Raw genomic sequence first — 23471 nt, forward strand, 5'->3', positions numbered from 1 at the left:
TCCAGAAAAACTTTACTTTTTAAAAACAAATATAGCCCTACCAGGAATGAACTTCTGGAAGCTTTTTTATTAGAAGCAGATTCTCAGTTATAAGTCATTAGGACACTGTGTGTGAGACATCGTGTTTGAACCAGAGGGAATGGAGGGGATCTTCAAGTTGATCTAGGGGCTTCAGAAAGCATAGTAAGAAAATTCCTTCAATAGCTCTAACTACCTAGGCAATGTCGAAGGCTGCTGCTGCCTGCCACTGGGAGAAGAAGCCAGTAGCATTTCTGTACCACTCCACATCATGTCCCAAAGCAGTGTCTATACGCTAAAAGCAATATGACACCAATGGGACTCCAAGTGAATTATCAATATGCATTTTACCCAGGACATGAGAAGACTAGGATGAGAGTAAGCAGTGTCTTTCTGATAACACTTCCTTGCCTTTGGACCATTTCAATCCCCCACACTGAAAGACAGGAGAATCCAATTACACCAGGACTCAGTGGTATGCTCTTTTTTCTAGAGGAGTTTCTACAAACTTGAGTGTACAAGTGTTTTAAGGTACGATTCTACTCCCATTTGGAGTGGCACAAAAACAGAAACTATATCATTTTTAGGGAATTGCAAAGCCTGGATTTTTATATTTTTATGCCATAAATGCAGGACCATGGGCAACAGGCCTGGTAGTACTTTGTAAACCACACAACTATAGCCAGTGGAGCCTAAATCTCATTTGGGAAGCAGCATGGAATAATACCTCTCCCAGCTATATCATCTGTGGAAAAGGGGAACAAGCTCTTTCATGCAAGAGTATGGTTTAGTGTGAATGTAAATAATGCAAGTGGTTATGATTTTAGATCCTATTCTATAATTCACTTTAAAATATTTTCATACACAGTGTGATATATACTTATACATTAATTTTAATCTATACTCTAGGATCATTTAGTTAATATTTGAAGTGCTCTAATCAGGAATGTACAATCAAGAGGTGATTTGTTAACAATATTATATACACTCAGAAATCTTTGCTACAGATGTAGCTACTACCAGCACTTCAGTCACCTTAATGCACTAGGCCTAATTAGCCTAACACATGTTAAAAATGAACTTTCAGCCCTGGCCAGTGTGGCTAAGTTGATTGAGCATCATCCCATGCGCCAAAGGTCACTGGTTTGATTCCCGGTCAGGGGACATGCCCAGGTTTCATGATTGATCCCCAGTAGGAGGTGTGAAGGAGGCAGACAATAGATGTTTCTATTTCACATCAATGTTTCTCTCTCTTTCCCTCTCCTTTCCTCTCTCTCTAAAAATCAATAAAAATATTTTTAGAAAATGAACTTTCACCGGGAAAGTGAATGTTATACAAATGTGCAGTGACCACAGACGTCTTACAGGCATCTTACCCCTCACAAAAACTGGGTATAAGAATCCTGTAACCTGTGCCCTTCCAAAGGAAGCCAAAAGCTTAAAGTTGAAAACAGGTGCTATGTCTTGACCCACATCAGAAGATTCTGTCACCAGACTCTGACTAGAAAGTTAGCTGAATCCTGTCACTATAATATTATCAAATCTGCCTTGACTAACCTTTCACAGAAGATTCTGTCACGTATCTAAGAATAGAACGGAGACTGCATTGAGATTACAGAATAGGCTATATGATTACTTTTATGTTAATTTTCTGATAAATGTTCATATGCGTTAGAGAGTTGAGTCAGAGCTTTGCTTTCCATGTAATAGTTTTATCTAGTAATGAGGCTGTAGAGGAAGCTGACCTATAACTCACTTAACCCTAACTAATGGAAACTACTGGTATCTAACAAAATGCACCTAATAATAGGTCACCGACAAAGTGGATTAAGTCACTTTGCATTATAAATCTTCCTTCTGCCTCTAGAAAAATGAAAACTATTTCAAAACCTCTATGTTTTTCACAACTATATTCTAATATCTCTTTTGAAGTCACTTACCAATTTTTTCATCTTCCTGTACCATTTTCCTCTCTTCTCGGAAAGCCCTAAGCCAGCGTATCTTCTCCTCCAGCTTCTTGGCAAAGAATAGATGCACCTCCTCAGTCTCCTTGTTGTGAAGCTTAAAGGCATTCTTCATACTGACATTAAAGTCATCATCTCTGCCATCTTCAATGTCGAGTACCTCATATTTATCCATGTCAATGCGGCCTTTGTAGTATAGGATGTCTCTCCGAATAAGGTCCTAGGTGGGAAGGAACAGAAGGCTTTTCATTAAAAGTATATATAGAGTGGGTACCAGGAGAGTTGGCACATAGGGACATCAGGATGCTAACACTACTACTATTTTTTAATACCAATGGGAAGTGTTTTGGTCTAAATTTGGGCAAGTTATCTTTGGAGAAGGCCTAGTCTGCCAGGAGAAATGGTGGTAAAAATTAATGAAGAGCCTCATATATTCACATGGATGAATCTTACAAATTTTATTGTGTGAGAAAAATAGAAGATGTAGATATAAACAAATAATACATTGCCTATCTGTTGTTATCATAGTTGTTTTGCTCTTGAGTGCACAGAACTGAATTAATAGTAGCTCCATCCATGAGACACTCATCATTAGTTCATGAATGGTGCTCTTATTTATATATTTATTTAATTACTTTTTAAATATTTGAATAGAATTTAAAGAGAGAGGAAGGGAGAGGGAGAGAGAGAAGCCTTGATGTGAGAGGCAAACAGCAACGGGCTGACTCTTCCATGCCCCTTATCAGGGATTAAGCCCAGAACCCAGGCATGTGCCCTGACTGGGAAACGAAACAGCAGAGGACAGGGCTCAAAAAAGTGAGCCACACTGGCAAAGGCTACTTAATTACTTTTTTTGTTGTTTTTATTGTTCAAACTATTACAGATGTCACCTTTTTGTCACATTGACCCTTATATCCCGAACCCACTCCCTTCCCCAAGCATTCACCACATTATTGTCTGTGTCCATGGGTTATGCATATATGCATATAAATTCATTGGTTAATCTGTCCCCACCCACCCACCTTACCTCTGGGATTCATCAGTCTGATCCATGCTTCCAAGTGATGGACTCTACTTTATTCATCATTTTATTAAGTTCTTTAGATTCCACATATAAGTGAGATCATGTGATGTTAGTCTTTCTCTGACTGGCTTATTTCGCATAGCATAATATTCTCCACGTCCATCAACACTGTCCCAAAGGGTACGAGATCCTTCTTCTTTACAGCTGCATAGTATTCCATGGTGTAAATGTCCCATAGCATTTTTATCCACTCATCTACTGATGGGCACTTGGGCTGTTTCCAGATCTTAGCTATTGTAAATTGCACTGCTATGAACATAGGGGTGCATATATACTTTCTGATTAGTGTTTCAGGATTCTTAGGATATATTCCTAGAAGTGGAATCACTGGGTCAAAAGGCAGTTCCATTTTTAAATTTTTTGAGGAAGCTCCTCTTTTATCCATTTCGAATTTTTCTTGTGTATGGAGTAAGTTGGTGATCTGGTTTCTTTCTTTTTTTTTTTTTTTGCACATACCTGTCCAAGTTTTCCAATACCATTTATTGAAGAGACTGTCTTTACTCCATCGTAAGCTCTTCCCTCCTTTGTCAAATATTAACTAACAATAATGGCTTGAGTCTATTTCTGGAATCTCTGTTCTGTTGCATTGATCTATATGTCAGTTGTACCAATAACAGGCTGTTTTGATTACAACGGTTTTGCAGTAAAGTTTCATAGTTGGTAAAGTGATCCCACCAACTCCATTCTTTCTCAAGATTGCTGTGGCTATTCAGGGTGTTTTTTGATACCAGAAATATTTTTGGAATAATTTTTCTAAGGTGAAATACATTGTTGGTATTTTAATAGGAATTGCATTAAATCTATAGATTGCTTTGGGTAGTATGGACATTTTAAGAATATTAATTTTTCCAATCCATGAGCATGGTATATTCTTCTACTTCTTTATATCTTCCTCTATTTCTTTTTTCAGTGTCCTGTAGTTTTCTTAGTACAGGTCTTTCACATCCTTAGTTAAGTTTATTCCTAGGTATCTTGTTTTTTTAGTTGCAATGATAAATGTATTGTTTTAATACTTTCTCTTTCTGACAGTTCATTGCTGGTATATAAAAATGCCATCGATTTTTGAATGTTAATTTTGTATCCTGTCAAATTCATTTATCGAATCTAGTAGTACTTTAGTGGAATCTTGAGGGTTTTCTACATACAATATCATGGCATCTGTAAATAATGACAGTTTTATTTCCTCCTTTCCAATCTGGATACCTTTTATGTTTTCTTCCTATCTGATGCCTGTGGCAAGCACTTCCAGTACTATGTTGAATGAGAGTGGTGAAAGCAGACAACCCAGTCTTGTTCCTGTTTTTAAGGGGAATGGTTTTAGTTTTTTACCTTTTAGTATAATGTTGGCTGTAGGTTTCTTGAATATGGCCTTTATCATGTTGAGGTATGATCTCTCTATTCCCACTTTCTGAGAGTTTTTATAAAAAGGGTGCTGGATTTTGTCAGATGCTTTTTCTGAATCTATTGATATGATCATATGATTTATGCCTTTCATTTTGCTTCTGTAATGTATCACATTTATTCATTTGCAAATATTATGCCAGGCTTGCATCCCCGTAATAAATGCTACTTGGTTGTGGTGTATGATCTTTTGAATGTATTGCTGGATCTGGTTTGCTAGTATTTTGTTGAGGATTTTAGAACCTATGTTCATCCAGGATATTGGCCTGCAATGTTATTTCTCTGTAGTATCTTTATCTGGTTTTGGGATTATGATGATGCTGGCCTCATAAAAAGAGTTTCGGAGTTTTCCATCCTCTTGAATTTTCTGCAGTAATTTGAGGAGAATAGGTGTTAATTCTTCTTTGAATATTTGGTAAAACTCGCTTGTAAATCCATCTGGTCCAGGACTTTTGTTTGTTGGGAGTTTTTTGATTACTGCTTGAATTTCATTACTTGTTACTGGTTTATTCACATTTTCTGATTCTTCCTGATTCAGCTTTGGAAGATTGCATGCTTATAGGAATTTGTCCATTTCACACAGGTTGTTGACTTTGTTGGCATATAGTGACTCATAATATTTCCTTATGATGCTTTGTATTTCTGTTGGGTCTGTTATATTGCCTCTTTCATTTCTGATTTTATTTATTTGGGTTCTCTCTATTTTTTTCTTGGTGAGTCTGGCTAAAGGTTCATCACTGTTATTTATCTTTTCAAATAACCAGCTCTTGGTTTCACTGATCTTTTGTATTGCTTTTTTTAGTCTCTATATCATTAATTTGTGCTCTGATTTTTATTATATCCTTCCTACTACTTGCTCAGGGTTTTTCTTGCAGTTTTTTTTTCTAGTTCTTTTAACTGTTGTGTTAGATGGTTTATTAGAGCTTTTTACTGTTCCTTGAGGTATGCCTGTAATGCTATGAACTTTCTTCTCAGGACTGCTTTTGCTGTGTCCCATAGATTATGAGTTGTCGTCTGTTCATTTTTGTTTTTTTTTTTCCAGGAAGTGTTTGATTTCTTCCTTGATCTCATTGGTAACCCACTCATTGTTTAATAACATGCGATTTAACCTCCATGTGTTTGAATATTTTTGAGTTTTTTAATACTGGTTGATTTCTAGTTTCGTGACATCATGATCCGAGAAGATGCTTGATATGATTTCAGTCTTCTTGAATTTGTAGAGATTTGCTTTGTGCCCTAACATATGGTCCATTTTTGAGAATGTTCCATGCACACTTGAGGAGGATGGGTATTCTGCTCCTTTAGGATGAAGTGTTCTATTAATGTCAATTAAATCCATTAAATCTAGAGTGTCATTTAAGGTGTTTCCCTGTGGTTGTTTTTTTTTGTCTCAGTGATCTGTCCAGTGATAACAGTGGAGTGTTAAAGACCCTAGTATGATAGCGCTGCTGGAGATCTTCCCCTCAAAGTCCACCAAATATTTTTTTATATATTTACATGCTCCTTTATTAGGTACATATATACTTATAAGTATTATTTCCTCCTGTTGGATTGATTCCTTTAGTATTATGTAGTGACCATCTTTGTCTCTTACTATGATCTTTATTTTGAAGTCTATTTTGTCTGAAGTAAGTATTGCTACTCCAGCCTTTATTTTTTGTTTCCATTTACATGGACTATTGTTCCCAACACTGCACTTTCAGCTTGTGTGAATCTTTTTCTCTTAGTTAGCTCTCTTGTAGACAGCATATATTTGGGTCTTGTTTTCAGCTACTCTATGTCTTTTGATTGGAACACTTGTTCCATTTACATTTAAGATTTCTATTGATATGTACCTATTTAATGCCATTTCCCCCCCTTTATGCCGATATACCTTTTTCTCCATATTTCTTCTTAAAGCACTCATTTTAGCATATCTTGCAATGCTGGTATGATGGTGCTGAACTCCATTACCATCTTTTGTCTGGGAAGTTCTTTATTTCACCTTCAATTTTAAATGATAGCTTTGCTGGATCAAGCAGTCTTGGTTGCAGGTTCTTGGTTTTCATTACTTTGAGAACTTCATGCCACTCCTTTCTGGCCTGAAGTGTTTTATGTTGAGAAATCTGCTGTCAGCCTTATGGGGGTTCCCTTGTAGGTCACTGCTTGTTTCTCTCTTGAAGCTGCTAACATTCTCTCTTTGTCCTTAATATTTGCCATTTTAAATATGATGTGTCTTGGAGTGGGTCTCTTAGGGGTCCCTTTGCTTGGAACCCTCTGTGCTTCCTGAACTTGTGTGGCTTTCTCCCTCCACAGTGTAAAGAAGTTTTCCGTCATTATTTCCTGCACCAAGTTCTCCATCCCTTGCTCACTTTCCTCCCCCTCTGGTAATATTATGATGCAAATGTTGTTTCACTTCATGTTGTCCCAAAGCTCCCTTAGATTGTCCTCATGCTTTTTAAGATTTTTTTTCTTTTTGCTGCCCTGATTGAGTTTTTTCTACCTTATCTTCTAATTCACTTATTCTCTCCTCTCTTTCACTGAGTCTGCTGTTAATTCCTTCCAGTGTAGTGATATCAGATATAGTAGTCTTCATTTCTACCTGGTTCTTATTCACCATAAGCAGCTCTTCATTCTTGTTTTCACTAACTTCCTGGACCTTCACATTAAGTATGTTGTGGTTCTCATTAATTTCCTTGAGGATCTTTATAATCATTACTCTGAACTCTATTTCTGATAACTTGATTAACTCCATCTCATCAAGGTATTTTTCTGGTGATTTTTCTTTTTTTGTACCTTGGGTGTTGTTTCTTTGCCTACCCATTTTAGTTACTCTTAGTGCTTGCTTCTATATATTAGATATATTTGCTGTCTTCTAGTCTTGTAGGGTGGTATTTTGTACTGTATGCCCAGTGGGACCCAGAGGTGTGTTTTTCTTATACTTCTGAGTTATTTGCTCTAGGAGTGTTCCTTTTGTGGGTTCTTTAGGCTCTCCTGTTTGATTGGGTCTAGACTGTGGCTGACCCATTCTTGGGAGGACTCTCCTCTCAAGTTGGCTAACTGTGAGGCTTAGCCACAACAACATAGTGTGAGCTGTTGTACAGGTGATGGCGAAGCGACACCAATCACAACCAAAATGCCAAGAAACAAACATTAACTTACAAAACATCCTGAAAATCACAATGAAAACAACCCATGAGTAAGTAGAATTGGGAAAGAAAATTGGGAACACAAATGCTAATGCAAAAGAAAAAGAGAGAGAGAGGAGGTTGTTATTGCTAATAGTAAATAATAATAATAAAAATAAATGATAAAATAAAGTATAAAGTAAAAAATAGAGAAGCTACTGGGAGATAAAAAGTGCAGAGAAAGGATTTTGAAAGGAAAGAAGGGGGAGCAAAAAATTAAGGGTAGAGAGTAGAAATAGGAAAATGGTTAAAAAAGAAAAAAAAAATTAAATACAAAGACAAACACAAAAAAACCCAAAACGGAAGACAAAGAATAAAGTGAGAGAAAAAGAAAAGAAAAAAAAAGAAAGAAAGTTATACCAATGGAAGAAGAACAGAGAGAAAGGTAAAGCAAGGGCAGAGAAAGAGTCCAAAAAGAGATATGGGGGAAACAATAGAGAAAAGTAATAAACTTATTGGTTATAATGATAATATCCCAGCAATAAAGAAGTGAGTACCAATAAAATCTTGATAATAAAACAAATAAAACAAAATAAAGTTTAAAAAAAAAAAAAAAAAGCAAAGCAAGACAAAACAATGTTTTTTTAATTAATTTAAAACTAAAAAAAAACCTGAAAATTTTAAAAAGAAAATTTTTTCTGGAAAGAAGATGGCAACTTACATAACTGCGAAACGTGCCGCATCCCACAACCACATCAAAATTATAACTAAAATACAGAACCACCATCACTGAGAACATCCTGAAATCTAGCTGAACAGAAGTCCGACCAGGGAACTGAAGCAGCATCCAGACTTGTAGGAGAGGTGGGGACTAGGGCAGATCCGGGCTGAATCCTGGGGACACGGCCGCTCGCCCACACCCGGTGCCATGGTTTAAACCTGGGAGGGATAACTTGGCGGTGGAGGTTTCCCAAAGGAGTGAGGGGTTCAGCCCCACATCAGCCCCCCAGCCCAGGGCGCCAGGGCTGGTAAGAGAAATCCCCACAACTTCAAGCTGTGAAAAACAGCAGAGACTGTTGCTGAGGGTTGCAGAGGCGGGAGAGCCCCAGGCTTTCTTCTTAAAAGGCTCACACATGGACTCACTCAGAGGTGCTCCCTCTGAGCTCCAGCTCCAGGCAGCAGCTTGAAAGGAACCTGGGACATTTGGGGAGGAACTAACTTGCTTGAAATTGGGGCGAGAGCTGGAGGGGCAGCTTTCTCTCAGACAGAAGAGCTGGAAGATGCCGTTGCTCCTTTGGAGAGTCCTCCCCAGACACAGCCAGCAAGCAGGCAATATATCTGAATCTTCAGCATCTGACCCACAACTTTGGCCCTGCCCTGGTGATGATCTGAGACCCCGCCCCTCCCAACTTGCAAGCTCATCCAAGCCATTTCCAGTGTTTTTCTATGCAAGTGGCCTCTCCAGCCTCATGCTTAGGACTTTCCTAAAATCTCTTAAACAAGCAGCAGCATGCCCCATACGTCTTGATAAATGGCCTCAAGCCTGGCACTAGTGGCACCCTGCATTGGTTCATAGCTTTGCCTCTCCTGGATACCGCCAAGCCCAGCACAATTAGCAGCCAACTATGGTTTGTTGTGTAGCTCATGCTGGATAGCCTTGGGCAAGGCACTGGCAAAGGCTGACTTTGCACCTCCCAGGAGGCCCCAGAGACAGTGCACCTGGTGGTCAGACGACCATGCTGGATTACAACCCTACCACATCCACGAGTGACATACTCAAGGAGTGCACTTAGTGAACACAAAAGCTCCACTGAAGTAAATCCTGCTCCATAAGGGTGTCTCCAGCACTGCAGATCTTTGGTTGTAGTTGCAGCTGGTCCTCACAGCTGATTGGCCTAGGGGTCAATTCCTTCCAGTGATGCCAATAGCAACCAAGGCTCAACTACAACAAGTCAGAGCACAGAGTCCACACAGGGGAGCACCTAGAAGGCCCATCTCAGGTGACTGGGAAGGCTGAGCCACTAGACCCTACAGAACACCTACTACACAAAGCCACTCTACAAATTCCAGGAGACATAGCAGCTCTACCTAACACATAGAAACAAACACCTGGGAGCAGCCAAAATGTGGAGGCAAACAAACATGTCACAAAGGAAAGGACAAAAGAAACCCCCAGAAAAGGAAATAAATGAAATAGAACCAAGCAAGCTACCAGATACAGAGTTCAGAATTTTGTTTATAAGGATGCTCAAGAATATTAGTAGGACTATTATGAAAATAAGTGAGACCATCGATGACATAATAAAATACCTGTCTGAAATGAAGGCTACACGAACTGAAATGAAGAATAATTTACAGGGAATCCACAGTAGAGTAGAGGACTCTAAGAATCAAATCAGCAATTTGGAACATGAGGAAACAAAAAACACCCAACCAGAAGAACAAAAAGAAAAAAGAATCCAAAAATATGAAGGTAGTGTAAGAAGTCTCTCCAGAGGCCCAACATTTGTATTACTGGGGTGCCTGAAGGAGAAGAAAGAGAGCAAGAAATTGAAAACCTATTTGAAAAAATAATGACAGAAAACTTCCCCTACATTGGGAAAGAAATAGACTTACAAGTCGAGGAAGCACAGAGGGTCCCAAACAAGAGGAACTCAAAGAGGCCCACAGGAAGACACATCATAATTAAAATTCCAAAAGTTAAAGAGAAAGAGAGAATCTTAAAAGCAGCAAGAGAAAAGCAGTTACCTACAAGGGAGCACCCATATGACTGTCAGATTTCTCAACAGAAATCTTGCAGGCCAGAAGGGAGTGGCACGAAATATTCAAAGTGATGAAAAACATGGAACTACAACCAAGACTGCTCTGCCCAGCAAAGCTATCATTTAGAATTGAAGGTCAGATAAAGAGCTTCTCAGACAAGGAAAAGCTAAAAGAGTTCATTACCACCAGACCAGTACTACATGAAATGTTGAAGAGTCTTCTTTAAGAAGAAGCTAATGAACAAAAGAATCTGACAAACTAAATGGATCCATAGGCATTGACACATGCAACAGATGATCGTATTTCAGTGGGAAGGGGAAAGGGAGGTGGAGGGTGGGAGGAGATTAACCAAAGAAGTTATAGGAATATATGCATAACCCATGGAAATGGACAATGACGGGGTGAACGCCTGGGGAGAGGGTGGGAGAGAGGTGGAGGGGGTCAATTGGGGGGAAAAATGGGACACCTGTAGTGCTTTCAACAGTAAAGATTCAATAAATAAATAAATTAATTAATTAAATAAAAAGAAAAGAAAAGAGAAAGTGTTTCTTTTTTCCTTTTTTCTAAAAAAAAAAAAATCAGGTGAGTTTCATCTGGGCAGCTTATGTTGTCTGAGGCTCACTGCTTTGTATACTGATTTAGGGTCTCCTGGGAGGTGCTTATGTGTCAACCAATGTCAGGAGCTGTCTAGGTTTGGCTCTGGTGTCCTTCAGTATCTGCTGGTATCTGCTGGTATGAGGCTCTCTGTGGAATACTTCCATTTGTCATCTATTTAGCCTCCCCTTTTAGGCAACCTGGTGTTACACAAGAGGCCTTCAAAGAGTTTTTAGGGTGCAGTCAAGCTAGTGTAGCTCCGGATATTGTTCCCCTTACTTAGAGGTTTTGCTGTCAGGCATTCAGTGTGGGGAAGTTAGTCTCTGCTTCAAAGCCAACTCCTCAGTCTTTAAGATATCCTCCAATTCTAGTTTCCCATACAATGGCCTGCCGCAGGTTCAGATTGAATTCAGTCTGTTAGCTTTTCTGTATGGGAATTTTCAGCTGCCTGGGCTCCGTGGGTTTGATTAAAAAAAGATTCCGGTGAGTACGTTGCCTGCCCAACCCCCAGAATGGGGTTTTAAGCTTTTCCTCCAGTTCTCAAACAACAGTCCCTGAGAGTCTTATCCTTATAAAGTCATCCTGTGAGTTGTTTTCCCTTTTTCCTCAAGACTGTGCCCTGTGGGGGATATCTGGGGCTTCATTGAGTTGAACCAGCCCCTTTCCTATTTGGGGGTGTTGCTCCTAGCCTGCTCTCTGGTAGGAGTGCTCCGCCCCTACATTCCCAGATCTGTTGGCTGATCTCACAGGGCACTCAGTTGAAACTCTCCACAATGCAGGCACAAATCATAGCTTTCGCTGGTCTGTCTCCCAAATGCAAGCCAGGAATTTGGACGCCTGTTCAGCCATCAAAAATTTACAAAGCAGCAAACAGGCAAAGAACCTGCCTTACGTGGTCCCGGCACCTCCATGCCTCGGAACCAAGCAGGAGGGGTCACGAAGTCAATCCCACGCAGGTACCCTGCACAGCTGATCGCAGTAAAGCTGAGGCAGCTCCTTACATGCTATCCCAGCTCCCCTCAGAGCAGGCCAAAAATCTTAAAAATCCCTGATTCACCCCACCAGCAGCTCTTGCGGCAGGAGTTCCTATCCGTCCTGTTGGCGGCTCAGGTCCTCTCTTTGGCGATGGGAGGGCTCTCTTCCCCTTTCCTGTGCCACATATTTCAAATGTTTTCTGTGGTTCTACACAATGCCATGAAGGAAAGCAGAGGGTGTCTTTAGGTCGCTGCTGAGTGCAGCCTCTGGCCCCTTTCTATTTGGAAGCGAACCTGAGGGACAGCATTTCCTTTGGTCAGCACCCAGGGTAAAAGTCTCCGGTCCAGGCTTCCACCATTAGGTGTGTTGTTTCACTGGGAAGGCAGGGTCCCCTCGCAGGCAGGCACACTATTCCCCTGGCTCCCTCTGCCCGCCCTGCATAGGCTCTCCTTTCTTTCTCCTCCGCTCTGGGTTTGGGATCCTAGCTTTTGTTTGCCAGTTCACACTCCCAAGGGGAGGGAACTTTGCAGCCTCTAACCCTCAGGCCTCCCAGCCCAGCACTGGCTTCAGTGTGGACTCCCTCTGTCAATAGTCCCCTCTCTTACCAGACTCTATGATGTTTCTTCAGTGCTCCTTACTCAAAATATGTCCACTCAGGCATATCTCTCTAGTTTTTTCAAGCTGGTTATGCACTATTTTAGTGGTAAAGCCAGTCCATGGCTTGGAGCAAGGGTGCTCTGCTTCTTGTCAGAGTGCCACCATCTTCCCTCTTCCCTACTTAATTACTTTGAATAAGGTATTAAGTTTTAGTGAACCCATCACCCAATCAAAAATCTACGATGCCGAGGCAACCTCAATCTCAAATACAATGCTCATCATTCCCTTAATTTCTATATAGTTTATCTCATCTATTTCTATTTCACTTATATAAGGTTTAAAAACATACAAAAAATGCCTCATGTTTAAGGATACCTACATATGTACAAAACCTATAAAAATAGAACAATAATACATGAGAAATTTAAGACAGTACAAAGATGAGAATGGGAGAGGCAAGGAAGGAACAGAAGGAAGGGAAGAAGCAGAAAAGGAGAGGAGGAATATTATTTGTAAAAAATATTTCTTAAATTGAATAGTAAGTATATGGGTATGCATCACATTATTTTTATATCTTTTTGAATGTCAAATGCTTTGTAAGTTAAAAAAAGAAAAACAGAGAGATAGATGAAAGGACCTGTGGGCCTATGGAGTATAAAGTCTGATGAGGGTCTCTGGGTGGTCTTTCAGTGCCTCCTCCTCTCAGCACTTTCCTAAGCTTCCCTTGAGAGAACACCTAATGCTGGGACATGTGGTGTGGCTGAGTCTGGCCAAAGAGGATCCCAGTGAGCCCTGTCCTGACAGATATTGTCTATTAGTAGCATGAGCCCTTTCTGGCCAATTCTCCCTCCTGTCTGCTTGTATTTGGACTTATAGACAATCTGACAGAGTCGGAAATGCTCGTTAATTTTTATTAATATTACATGGTTTGATTAAATTATTCCCATTCTACTGAATTGCCTAACATGACTCACTTCTCAGCTGCAGGCTATCTGCAAAGGATTTACCTTTGGCCATGGTCACATTCCCAGTCCTAACTCTTCACACTGCATGGTAAACTGGGCTTTTTGGTAGGGCTAGAGAAGGCTGTCCTTAAGGATTTCCAACATAGCTCTGTCAATCTTGAAGCTTCAGGTTGGAAAATACAGATGTTGTTGAATTGCTATGCAAAAAATAACCATCACATTGTTCTTTTTCCTCACATAATATTCATTTACGTAAATAGGCTGTGAGTGCAGATGGGTTCTGATCTGTTCGGTGACCCTGGCATCAAGTTCACAGGAGAAGAAGACGTCAGCCATACAGAGTGGGCAAATGTTGCTCTAAGACTCTTGCATAGCCTGGGTTCTTTTTATCATGCTCAAGGTGAACAGGCTCAGTTTGGCCAAAAGAATAGAGTGGCTCCATGCACTGACTTTCACATCTTCAGGAACACTTTGTGAGAATATGCATTAAAAGTGGGCTCTGTGACCAGCCGGGTGTGGCTCAGCGGTTGAACATCGGCCTAGGATCCAGGAGACTGCTGTTTGAGTTCCGGTCAGGGCACATGCCCAGGTTGCGGGCTTGATCTCAGGCTGGGGGCATGCAGGAGGCAGCCGATCAATGAGAGCCACTCTCTCTCATCATTGATGTCTCTCTCTCTCTCTTCCTCTCCCTTCCTCTCTCTGAAATCAATAAAGATATATTTAAAAAAATATATGGGCTCTGTCAGGCTAATCGAACTACAAAACAGGAGAGGTGAGAAAGATCAATATAATCTAGTTTGGTCTTATAAAGGCTTGAAACCTGCCTTACAATACATAATACAAAGACACATAAACCTAGGAATCCAGGTCTGGACCACAGAGGTGTGTACCCACTCTGCTAAAACATGGCAGTCTCAAACTCACTTTATTCCTAACTTCAGATTGCCACTTCCTTTTCTTCTGAATTGGTGTGTCATAATCATTATCAGCCTTCAAAACCTTTTCTAGTTTCCAAAAATGGAAAGGATGTACATGATCTTGAAACTAATTAAAAGCATCAACAATCTTTTTTTCTTTTTTTTTTGGTATTCAAGGATAATAAGCAACTATACAGAATTCTGTCCCTGTGGCAGGGGAACAGGGCTAGAGAAATGTGTCATTAAAATTCTCCCTTTGCACGCTCTTTCTGACCCCCAAGAGGGATGAATATGAGATTTCAGGCACCAGCTTAGTCATAGGCCAAGAGTAAAGATGTGATAGGAATGATTAAAAATGACCCACTGTTCAGAAAACCCAATCAGAAAGGGTAGTTAAGGCCATAAAGCAGCATGGAACAGTGGAAAGAGTGAGTTAGATTCCAAAGCCCTGAGTTTAACCTACTAGCTGTGTGGTCTTGGGTAAGCCATTTAACCTCTCTGAGCCTCAATTTCCTTATCTATGAAACTAGGGTAGCCATCCTTACATTGTAGAGTGGTTGTAAAACTCAAATTTAAACACACAGTTACCAGGGCATGATGTAACCCATCCCTCTATTCTTTTAATATTGTTTCTGTTAAAAGAGTTTTTATAAAATATGAATTGTTAACTAATATGTAAACCATGGATAAGCTGCATATCTGGGTAAGAGTTTCAGGAACTAGCTTCGGGGAACAAGGCCAACTCCAGCAACTGGACATTCTGGCTCCAGCAGACTTGTCGACTGTCAACTATTAAAACCAGACCTGTGCTTGACCTGTTTAGAGATAAACATCAGAATGGATTGTGCCGACTTACACATAGAGAACTTTCCAACATACTCCTCCTGATTTCTTTGTTCTGCTTTCCTTCTCCCTTCCAATAAAAACCTCTGACTGCACTGAGAGGTTAATATGGGCTTTGGGACGAGAGCCCTCCATCTTCTCAGGTTACTGGCACTTGAATAAACTGCTTTCCTTCTCAGAAGCACCTGTCTACCTAGTTTGGCTTTCATTTTGGCAGGCAGCCGAAAGAGTGTTCAGTTACAATGAGGCCAGCACTGTCTCATAAATATGGTGCTGAGCTTTCTTGGTGCCAGATCAATGTTTTATATTATTTTAAAACTCCTTTTGATAAGTCTAAAAATTTCAGTGTGTCCTTTAGTTCATTTAAACTTCCAAAGTAAGTTAAACATTGTGACTGAAAATATATCAAAGTAAAGTTAACTCTGAATATTTAAAAATTTGCATAGCTACCCCACTACCCTTGGGAATTTCACACACCTCTTTCAGGGAGGGAGTGGGGGTGGGGGAGTGGTGGTGGGTGATATATTATATTGCCAAAATCACAGATCTATACTTGGGCTTACACTAATACTTCCTCTCTTCCCCAACGATGACTCCTATTTCAATACTTCTAGTGTTCAAGGTCAAATTCACACATTCTTCCTCCCTAAAGAAGTCTTCTCTGACTGTACCCTCTAGCTCCTTACTATAGTTTCCCTTTCCTGAATGCCAGCACAGACTATACACCCTTACACAATTGACACTCAGCTACATTGTTGAGCTGCATTTGTTGTGTTTCACACCTTTTAGTTTTGTCTGCCCCTTTAAGCTATGACAAGCACAGCACCTTCCTTGTCTTACCTCACTCAGCAGTTGTCCTGGGAAAGACAGTTTACATAGCCTCAGAGGTTTCTCTGCTCAGCTTCTGCTCATAGCAAGAAGACAAACCTCTCTAAACCCTGGTCACCTATGGTCCTATTGGAAGCAAGCTGTTCACATGCCATTTATTAATGGTGAACTAAGTGCTTTCTTTTTCCCTTTCAGTAATATGATAGTGTGCTTAAAAACAAATGTGTGGTTCATGTCTAAGGCTGGAAAAAAATGACAATGTTTAACTAGGTGTTTCAAGACTCACCATTCCTCTTCAGATGCATTTACTACTAGATGAGTATGTGAACAAAGAGACTGGATGATGGTGTAAGAGCCAAGGGTAGGACAACAATTTTGGAAAGTCAGTCTAAGCATTCCTTGGTTTTTCCCTTCTCTTTTACTTTCCCTGGTCCCAAATTCTTCCCAACCACTCCCTGGAGCCTATAGTCTGAAGTTCCCTATGTTGAGAGAGAAGATGAGGGAAACAGTATACAATCAGGAGGTATCAGTCTGTGAACATATGCCATCCTCCTGCCTGCCAAGGATAAGAGTCCAAGAAACCAACACACACTGAGTCAGCCAGAGGTCAATGACAAGAATAAGACCTCTCTTCAAATGTATTATAGAGAGTGGCAGGTGGAGAAGAGCATAGTCAAGAGTTGCAGGGAAGTGATACAACTTATGTAGAAAATAGGTAAGGGCACAGGGGAGATTCCTGTGCCACAAAAGTATATAGCTGTAAGGGAAAGCTAGAAGGCCTCTTGTTGGTTCTTGGGGCAGTTAGGGGCCAGGCTGCCAGAGCCATGGGGGGAAATTGCTCAGGGAAGCCACTACTTACCAACTGAGATAGAAATATTTAAATATTTTTAATGACTAGTGTAAACCAATAGGATATCAGCTCTGGGTAGAAGACAGTGAGAAGGATCACCATGAGGGGCAGGAGGGAAAATGGTAAAAACGATACCATGACAAAAACATACCATCCTCAGAGCTTCACTGTCCATAAGCAGATCTGCCTGTGATATTCATGCCATACCAGTGATCTCGATATGGAATTGCTGCCAATCTCTTGTCTGTTTTTCACCATAAGTTTTAGCCCACTTTATTGAGAGCTAGTGATGATAAAGGGGGAGGGGCTGGTGCCTCCTGAAGTGCCCATATCCCTCAGGGAAGAAGAGGGTGTGATTACCTTCTTGCAGAGGACCATCTGGTGGTCAAACAGGAAGAAGACCCGCTGCTGGTTGCGGCCATAGGGCTGGTAGATCCAGGCCATCTCCCCAGTGTAGATCAGCTCTGAGCTCCTGTCTAGGATGTCTTCGCCCTGAGAAAGACATGTGACAGTGAGAGGCAGCCAGGTAGGAGGGATGGACTCATCACCTGCCTGGAGACACCTAGGGCTGTGCAGGAGTAGAACAGAAAGGACTGGTGGAAATGATGGATGAAGGGAGGGACTCCTGGGAATCCTTGAAAGGCTTCATGAGCTGGAAAGACTAATATTCTTGTTCACTTTGAGGCTAAATGAGCCGCAGGACCATCTAGAACAGCTACAGGCAGTTGCCCTCTGGCCCTAGGGGCACCAGCTACCATGAAGTTCATTCTCTAATTCTGCCTCTTTTTCTCTATGAATGTCTCTCTGCCCCAGTATTTCATCCCAGCATTAGTCTTTTAGACTCTTTCCTGGTCCTGAAGAGTAAGTCTGAATAGGTGGTAGAAGTCTCTCTGCTTCTCAGATGAGAAAAAGGGGACAGGGGAGAACAATAAAGAAATGATGATAGAGGAAAAGAGAATCCACTAACCTTCTTACAATAGTTTTTTCTTCTCCCAATAAGTTCATTAAAATCTATTTATTAAATAGGAAACTTCACAACCACATGCACCCTTGGTTTATTATCTAGAGAGCTTGAAACCACTACTCCTCCTTGCTATGTGGAGTCAGACACAGAAAAAAGCACCAAGACACCTGATTTCTAATTCATTCAATTCTACAGTCTCTAAGGGCTCATTTTTTATGGTAAGATATAGGTCAAAGGTATGTGGTAATATCTGTCAGATGCCAAGTTAGACTTGGTACCTATTCTCAAGGAGCTTACATCTTCAGTGAAGGAGACTAATACAGGTGTGCTCAGAACTCATGGAACACAAGGCAAACCAAATCAGAGCCATGGGCACAGGGATGTGTTTTCCTGGGCCTATGTGCAGATGGGGACAAAGAGCAGTGGCTCAGGACTCATAAGTAATACTTACTGAGCACCTGTATCGGTCAGACATTTTGTTGTATACTTTAACTCTATCTCTTCTGACACTCACAGTTGCCCTGGGAGATAGATATTCTTGCTCTCATTTTATAGCCTGAGTTATAGAGAGGTCAAGTGATCAGCCAAGATCACCCAGCTAGTTAGCTGCAGATCTGCAACCAAACCTCAATTCTGTGGCTCTGAAGAATGTGTTCACTCTTGCCATTACATCATGCTGTCTCTAGGTCAAAAATTACTGGAGAGTCATTACCTTCTTCGCTCAGAGTCTCAGTTTTTCCAGCTGTTAAATGATGTGTATGAGGATATCTAAGTTTCTAGCCCTGATTCTCTGATGCTAAGATCTGAGCCTTATATTCCGAAGCCTGAAGTAGGTTAGAAATGAAGGCTGCTGCATCACCCTAAAAATAATCAGAGGCAAACAGCATTGGGCCAAAGAAAAGATATTCTTGAACATACCATTTTTTTTCCAGTCTAAGGGATGGAAAGGAAAAGAGGAACTCAGCGGAAATATTTTCTAATAATGCAACCGCAAAAAGAAAGCTCAGAGATACTACTATGACTCCAGACTCCACCCCAGGGATACCTTAGAACTTAGGTAAACATTCCTCTTGGAGGGGCCCACATACTAGCATGGCACCTCTGGAGGCCCAGAGTGGGGAAAGAAGTCCTCAGAATGAGGAAGCTGTACAGGCCTTTCTTGTTGAGAAATGGAAAGGTGAGAGTGGTACCAGTCTGCCATGTTCCATCTGAGGTATGCCAGGAAGATGAGTGACCATCTATTTTGAATATGTATGAAGTGAAAGAAAGCTATAAAAAGGGGCCAATGCCATACAAAGATGGCCAGGATTAGTTTTAGATGTACCACTTACTAAACAGAATGATCAGACCAGGACTAGGACTACTCAGTGTCATTTGGTCCACCCACTGTGTCAGTAGACCAATTCTATTCTAAGTACTTCTGGCCACATGTAACTCCACCAAGCAAAACAAAAACAAACAAAACCTTGAAAAAATACACTCCTTATGCTCACCAATGGTGGTTGGCAATTTATGTTGGGCAACTCACATATCCTCTCTGTGCCTCAGTTTCCTCATCCTTAAAATGAGGATAATAGCAGTACCAACCTCACTGGGCTGTTGTGAAGATTACATAAATTAACATATATACAGTTGTTAGGAAAGTACACATCACACTATAACCTCTATATAAGTGAAAGTTCTATTTTTTTCAAAGGAAAAGCTTTAATAAAGATTTAAGATTTACATTATAAAATTCAAATATTCTCCTCTTGATAAGAGTTCAACTTTTGCATTTTCCCCATAGGCTTTTCTATTATCTCCCTCCTCCCCCCGGTCTATAACACAGATTCCCTCCCTCACAAGTTAGGATCATTAAAAATTTTAACACACACTTTAAATTTACCAGCATCTAGGTAATATATCTAATCTTCCTTTCCCCTCATCCCCAAGTATACTGTTAGCTGTGTATCTTCTGAGATAAAATTGTGGCACTTTTCCAGTTTTTCTTGATTTTGGGTGTGGGAAGAAAATATTAACACTCACAAGGATTGCTAAAATATACTCCCTAGTAACTCTTTCAAAGAGGGTATGCAAAAAATAAAGTTTCTGAATTCTTCAGTATCAAAAAAGATCTTTGTTTTACCCTCAAAATCAAATGCCAATTTGGCTGGATATAGGATTCTAGGTTTAAAGCCTTTTGCCTGCAGAACACTGATGATACTGCCCCATTGACTTCTAGCATCCAGAGTACCCCATGATAAGTCTGCTGTCAATCTGATTTTTATTCCTCTGTAGGTTAACTCTTTTCTCTCCCTGGAAGCACATATGATTTTTTCTTTATCATTCCAATTCCCAAATTTCACCAAGATGTGTCTAGGAGTGAATCTCTTTTCATCAATTTTACTGGGTACTCGATAGGCAATGACAATCTCAAGACTTGAATCTTTCTTTAGCTCTGTAAAGTTTTTTTCAATTATTTCCTTAACTATTTCCTCTGCTCCATTTTCTTTATTCTCTTTTTCAGGAATTCCTATCAAACGGATATTTGAGCTTCTGGATCTATCTTCTACATCTCTTATTTTCTTTCTTTCTCTCTTTCTCTCTTTCTTTTTGGCCATTTGCCTTGTATCCTTAAAAAATTCTTCAATTCGACCTTCCAGATTGTTTATTTTCTCCTCTAGCATGTCTATTCTGCCACTCAGAGTAGCAATCAAGCTTTTCATTTCTAAGACTGGTAATTTTTTATTTCCAGGATGGTAACTTTTAATATTTCCAATCTCCTCTTGTATCTCTCTGAATAAATTAATTACACCTTTTCTAAAGTTCTCTTCTGTTTCTTGTAGCAAGTCTGTTTCTTTAGACGTTAGCCTGTGTTTCATCAATTTTTTCTTTTCAGAATCTGAAGCCAAATAACTATGGGTAAGTTCTTTTAAGTTGACGTGAGGCCTCTTTTTCCTCAATCTGGGAGGCAGTCTTTATGTTTTCTGCTTCAGAGTCCCCTTCTTCTTCCCATGTTAAGAACACTTCCAACTCCCACTCTGAGTCTTCCTCCTCTTGCTCAGAATCGTCTACCTCTTTAGTTAAAATATTCAACTCATCACTGGCTATTTTAACTCCACACTTTGTATTTGCCATAGTAGAATGCTGAAAGGTTGAGTGCTGTTCCTTACATAATACTGAGGTTTCTTTTCCCTCCAGCCCTGAGGTGTTTTTCTCCTCCAAATCTGAAGCTTCTCCTTCCTCCTCTAGCTCTGAGCTCTCTCCTCCTTCCTCCTCTAGCTCTGCCCTCTCTTCTCCTTCCTCCAACTCAGAAGTCTCTTGCTCCAGCCCTGAGGTCCCTTCTCCCTCCTCTAACTCCAAAGTCTCTTTGTCTTCTTCCTCTAGCTCTGAGGCCTCTTCTTCCTCAAAGGCTTCTTTTTCCTCCCACTCTGAAGCCTCTTCCTCTTGAATCTCTAAGTTTTTTACCTTGTCTGGTTCAGGAACCTTTACCTCTTTAATAAATAGATAGCTCAAGCCATCACTGGTTGCTCCCCCAGCTCCATGCTTTGAGGCTATTAGAGTTTTAACCATTTTTTCTGAATCCCATATCTTCTTCCTCTTTATTTTTTTTTCATTTTCTGGGAATACATCTTTTAGTAATTCTTTCATAAAAGATTTTTGGCTGATAAATTTGCTGAGGCTTTGCATGTTTGAAAAAGTCCTGGTTTCACCATCACATTTAAATGCCAGCTTAACTTGGCATAACATTTTTGGCTCATAATCATTTTCCCTCAGAATGTTGAAGACATTACTCCATTCCTTACTAATGTCCAATTTTGCTGATGAAAAGTTTGCTGCCAATGTAAGTATCATTCCATCTTCTTTGGAGGCTTTTAGAATTTTCTCTTTATTTTTGAAGTTCTGAGGGACGTTTTCCTCTCTCATTTCTTTGACTAGTACATCCTCTCCATGTTCTCGGCCCTCTCCTGTAACTTCTATATGGATGTTGCAATTTCTACCTGTGCCATCTGTATTACCTATGGTTTCTTCCATGTTTTCCAGGACTTTGTGATTTTGTGATTCATTCGGGGACAATTTCTGGCCTTGGTTAGTATTGCACTCTTTAGCTTTGTCAAATTTGCTACTGAGTTTAACTATTTTGCTGCTTTCAAAGGTCAAATTTTCAATGTCCTCAACACAGTTGTCTTCTAATTTCTCTACCAATCTTGTTTTTACTGACATGGCATCTTTTGTCGCCACTCTTTGCTAGTACTGGAATTCTTTCGATTTTTTATTTCAGGTATTGTACGTCTTACTCCTAAAATTTCCTTTAGGTAATTTTGAAGAGATTCCCTCATCTCTTCAACCATTAAGTCCAGATTCCCCATCAAGACTTTAAAATTATTCATAATAGCTGCTGACATGACTTCGTATTTTAAATCCAGTAACTGAGCCATCTCAGTTTCTATCAACTGAATTATCTCCATTTGGAAGCTGTTTTTTTTGTTTCTTTGCAAGCCTAGGAATTTCTGATTGTACACTGGATGTGATGAATGTTAAACCTGAATTGTCTTTGTTTCCTGAAGAGTAATTTTTGTTCTTGCAGACCTGCTGGACCCCCAAATTCAAAAATCTTTAACAAATCACCTGGGGAAGGAATCTGACCTGAGGACGCAGAAGACGCCATACAGAGAAGTGAGGCCTCACTCACCAAAAGTTATTATCTTGACTATTACTGTGTGCCCTATATCCTATGTTACATACATTACATATTCCTATTCATATCCACAATACAATAAGGAACATACTGTCAATACTCCCAAAACCAAGGTCAGAGAAATTAGAAGTAATTATCCTAAAGTGGCTGAACCCAAAGTCCCATGTTCTAACCACTGAACCACAGGAGAATGATGATCTCTCAATGGAGCAAACAGTTGCCTTGGAAATTTTCTGAGGTGAGAATCTCAGAAGGTTTGGTTTCTAGAGCCACTGCTACTAAAAATTTACTCTGTGCCCATGGGAAGTAGGTTAACTGCTCTCAATCTGTTTCCTCATCTGGACAATGGGAATAATACAATGGTTCCTGTTTGGTTCACTTGATATGGCTGTTTGAAAGCATTAAATCATTCCATGAGGAGGAAAGAGCCCTCTCAGAATTCAGAACTCTCACCCTTTGCCTCTTTTGCCCCAATTGCACCACGTTTCTTTGCCTTGTACCCAAAAGGGCAATCCTTTCCCAGTGACCCCTTCCCCACGGGCTTTCTGTTCTCTTCCATTCCTCCAGAATTTTGCTCACGCTGTTCCCTCTGCCTGGAACATATTTGCCCTCTCTGGATAGGGAAATCCACATCTCACTCATCTCAATATCCCAATGCCCAGCACACAATTCTGATTACAGGCTGATTGTCTAATGTGGGGTTGTGATCTTAGGAAATGCCATCCGTTTCATACAACTTATTTTCAATGCTGCCTACTGACAAGAAGGCAGAGAAATAACAAATCCATCCAGCTCCACATTTGATTTTTTGGTCCCAGGAATATGCCTCATCAAGTCACCTTAACTTTTAAATAGATGCTCTTGCTGCCTCCATCATGTTGGGGTTTTGTGTTTCCTCCAACTTCTTTGGATTACATCATTTG

At 40.3% G+C, this 23471-nt stretch overlaps 1 protein-coding gene across 12 annotated transcripts in view; it reads right to left on the bottom strand.

Moving 5' to 3' along the window:
* The window catches only part of ARHGEF9 (Cdc42 guanine nucleotide exchange factor 9), a 393542-nt gene that overhangs the window by 32477 nt on the left and 337594 nt on the right, over window positions 1-23471 (bottom strand). For all 12 annotated transcript variants that reach the window (XM_081126011.1, XM_081126016.1, XM_081126015.1 and 9 more), the window contains 2 exons: window positions 17267-17398; window positions 1959-2202 (listed from right to left, as the gene is read on the bottom strand). In XM_081126011.1, the coding sequence (XP_080982137.1) occupies window positions 1959-2202; window positions 17267-17398 (376 nt within the window). The remainder of the gene's footprint in view (window positions 1-1958; window positions 2203-17266; window positions 17399-23471) is intronic.

The sequence above is a fragment of the Miniopterus schreibersii genome (assembly GCF_964146895.1).
Source record: "Miniopterus schreibersii genome assembly, chromosome: X".
Lineage (NCBI taxonomy): Eukaryota > Metazoa > Chordata > Mammalia > Chiroptera > Miniopteridae > Miniopterus > Miniopterus schreibersii.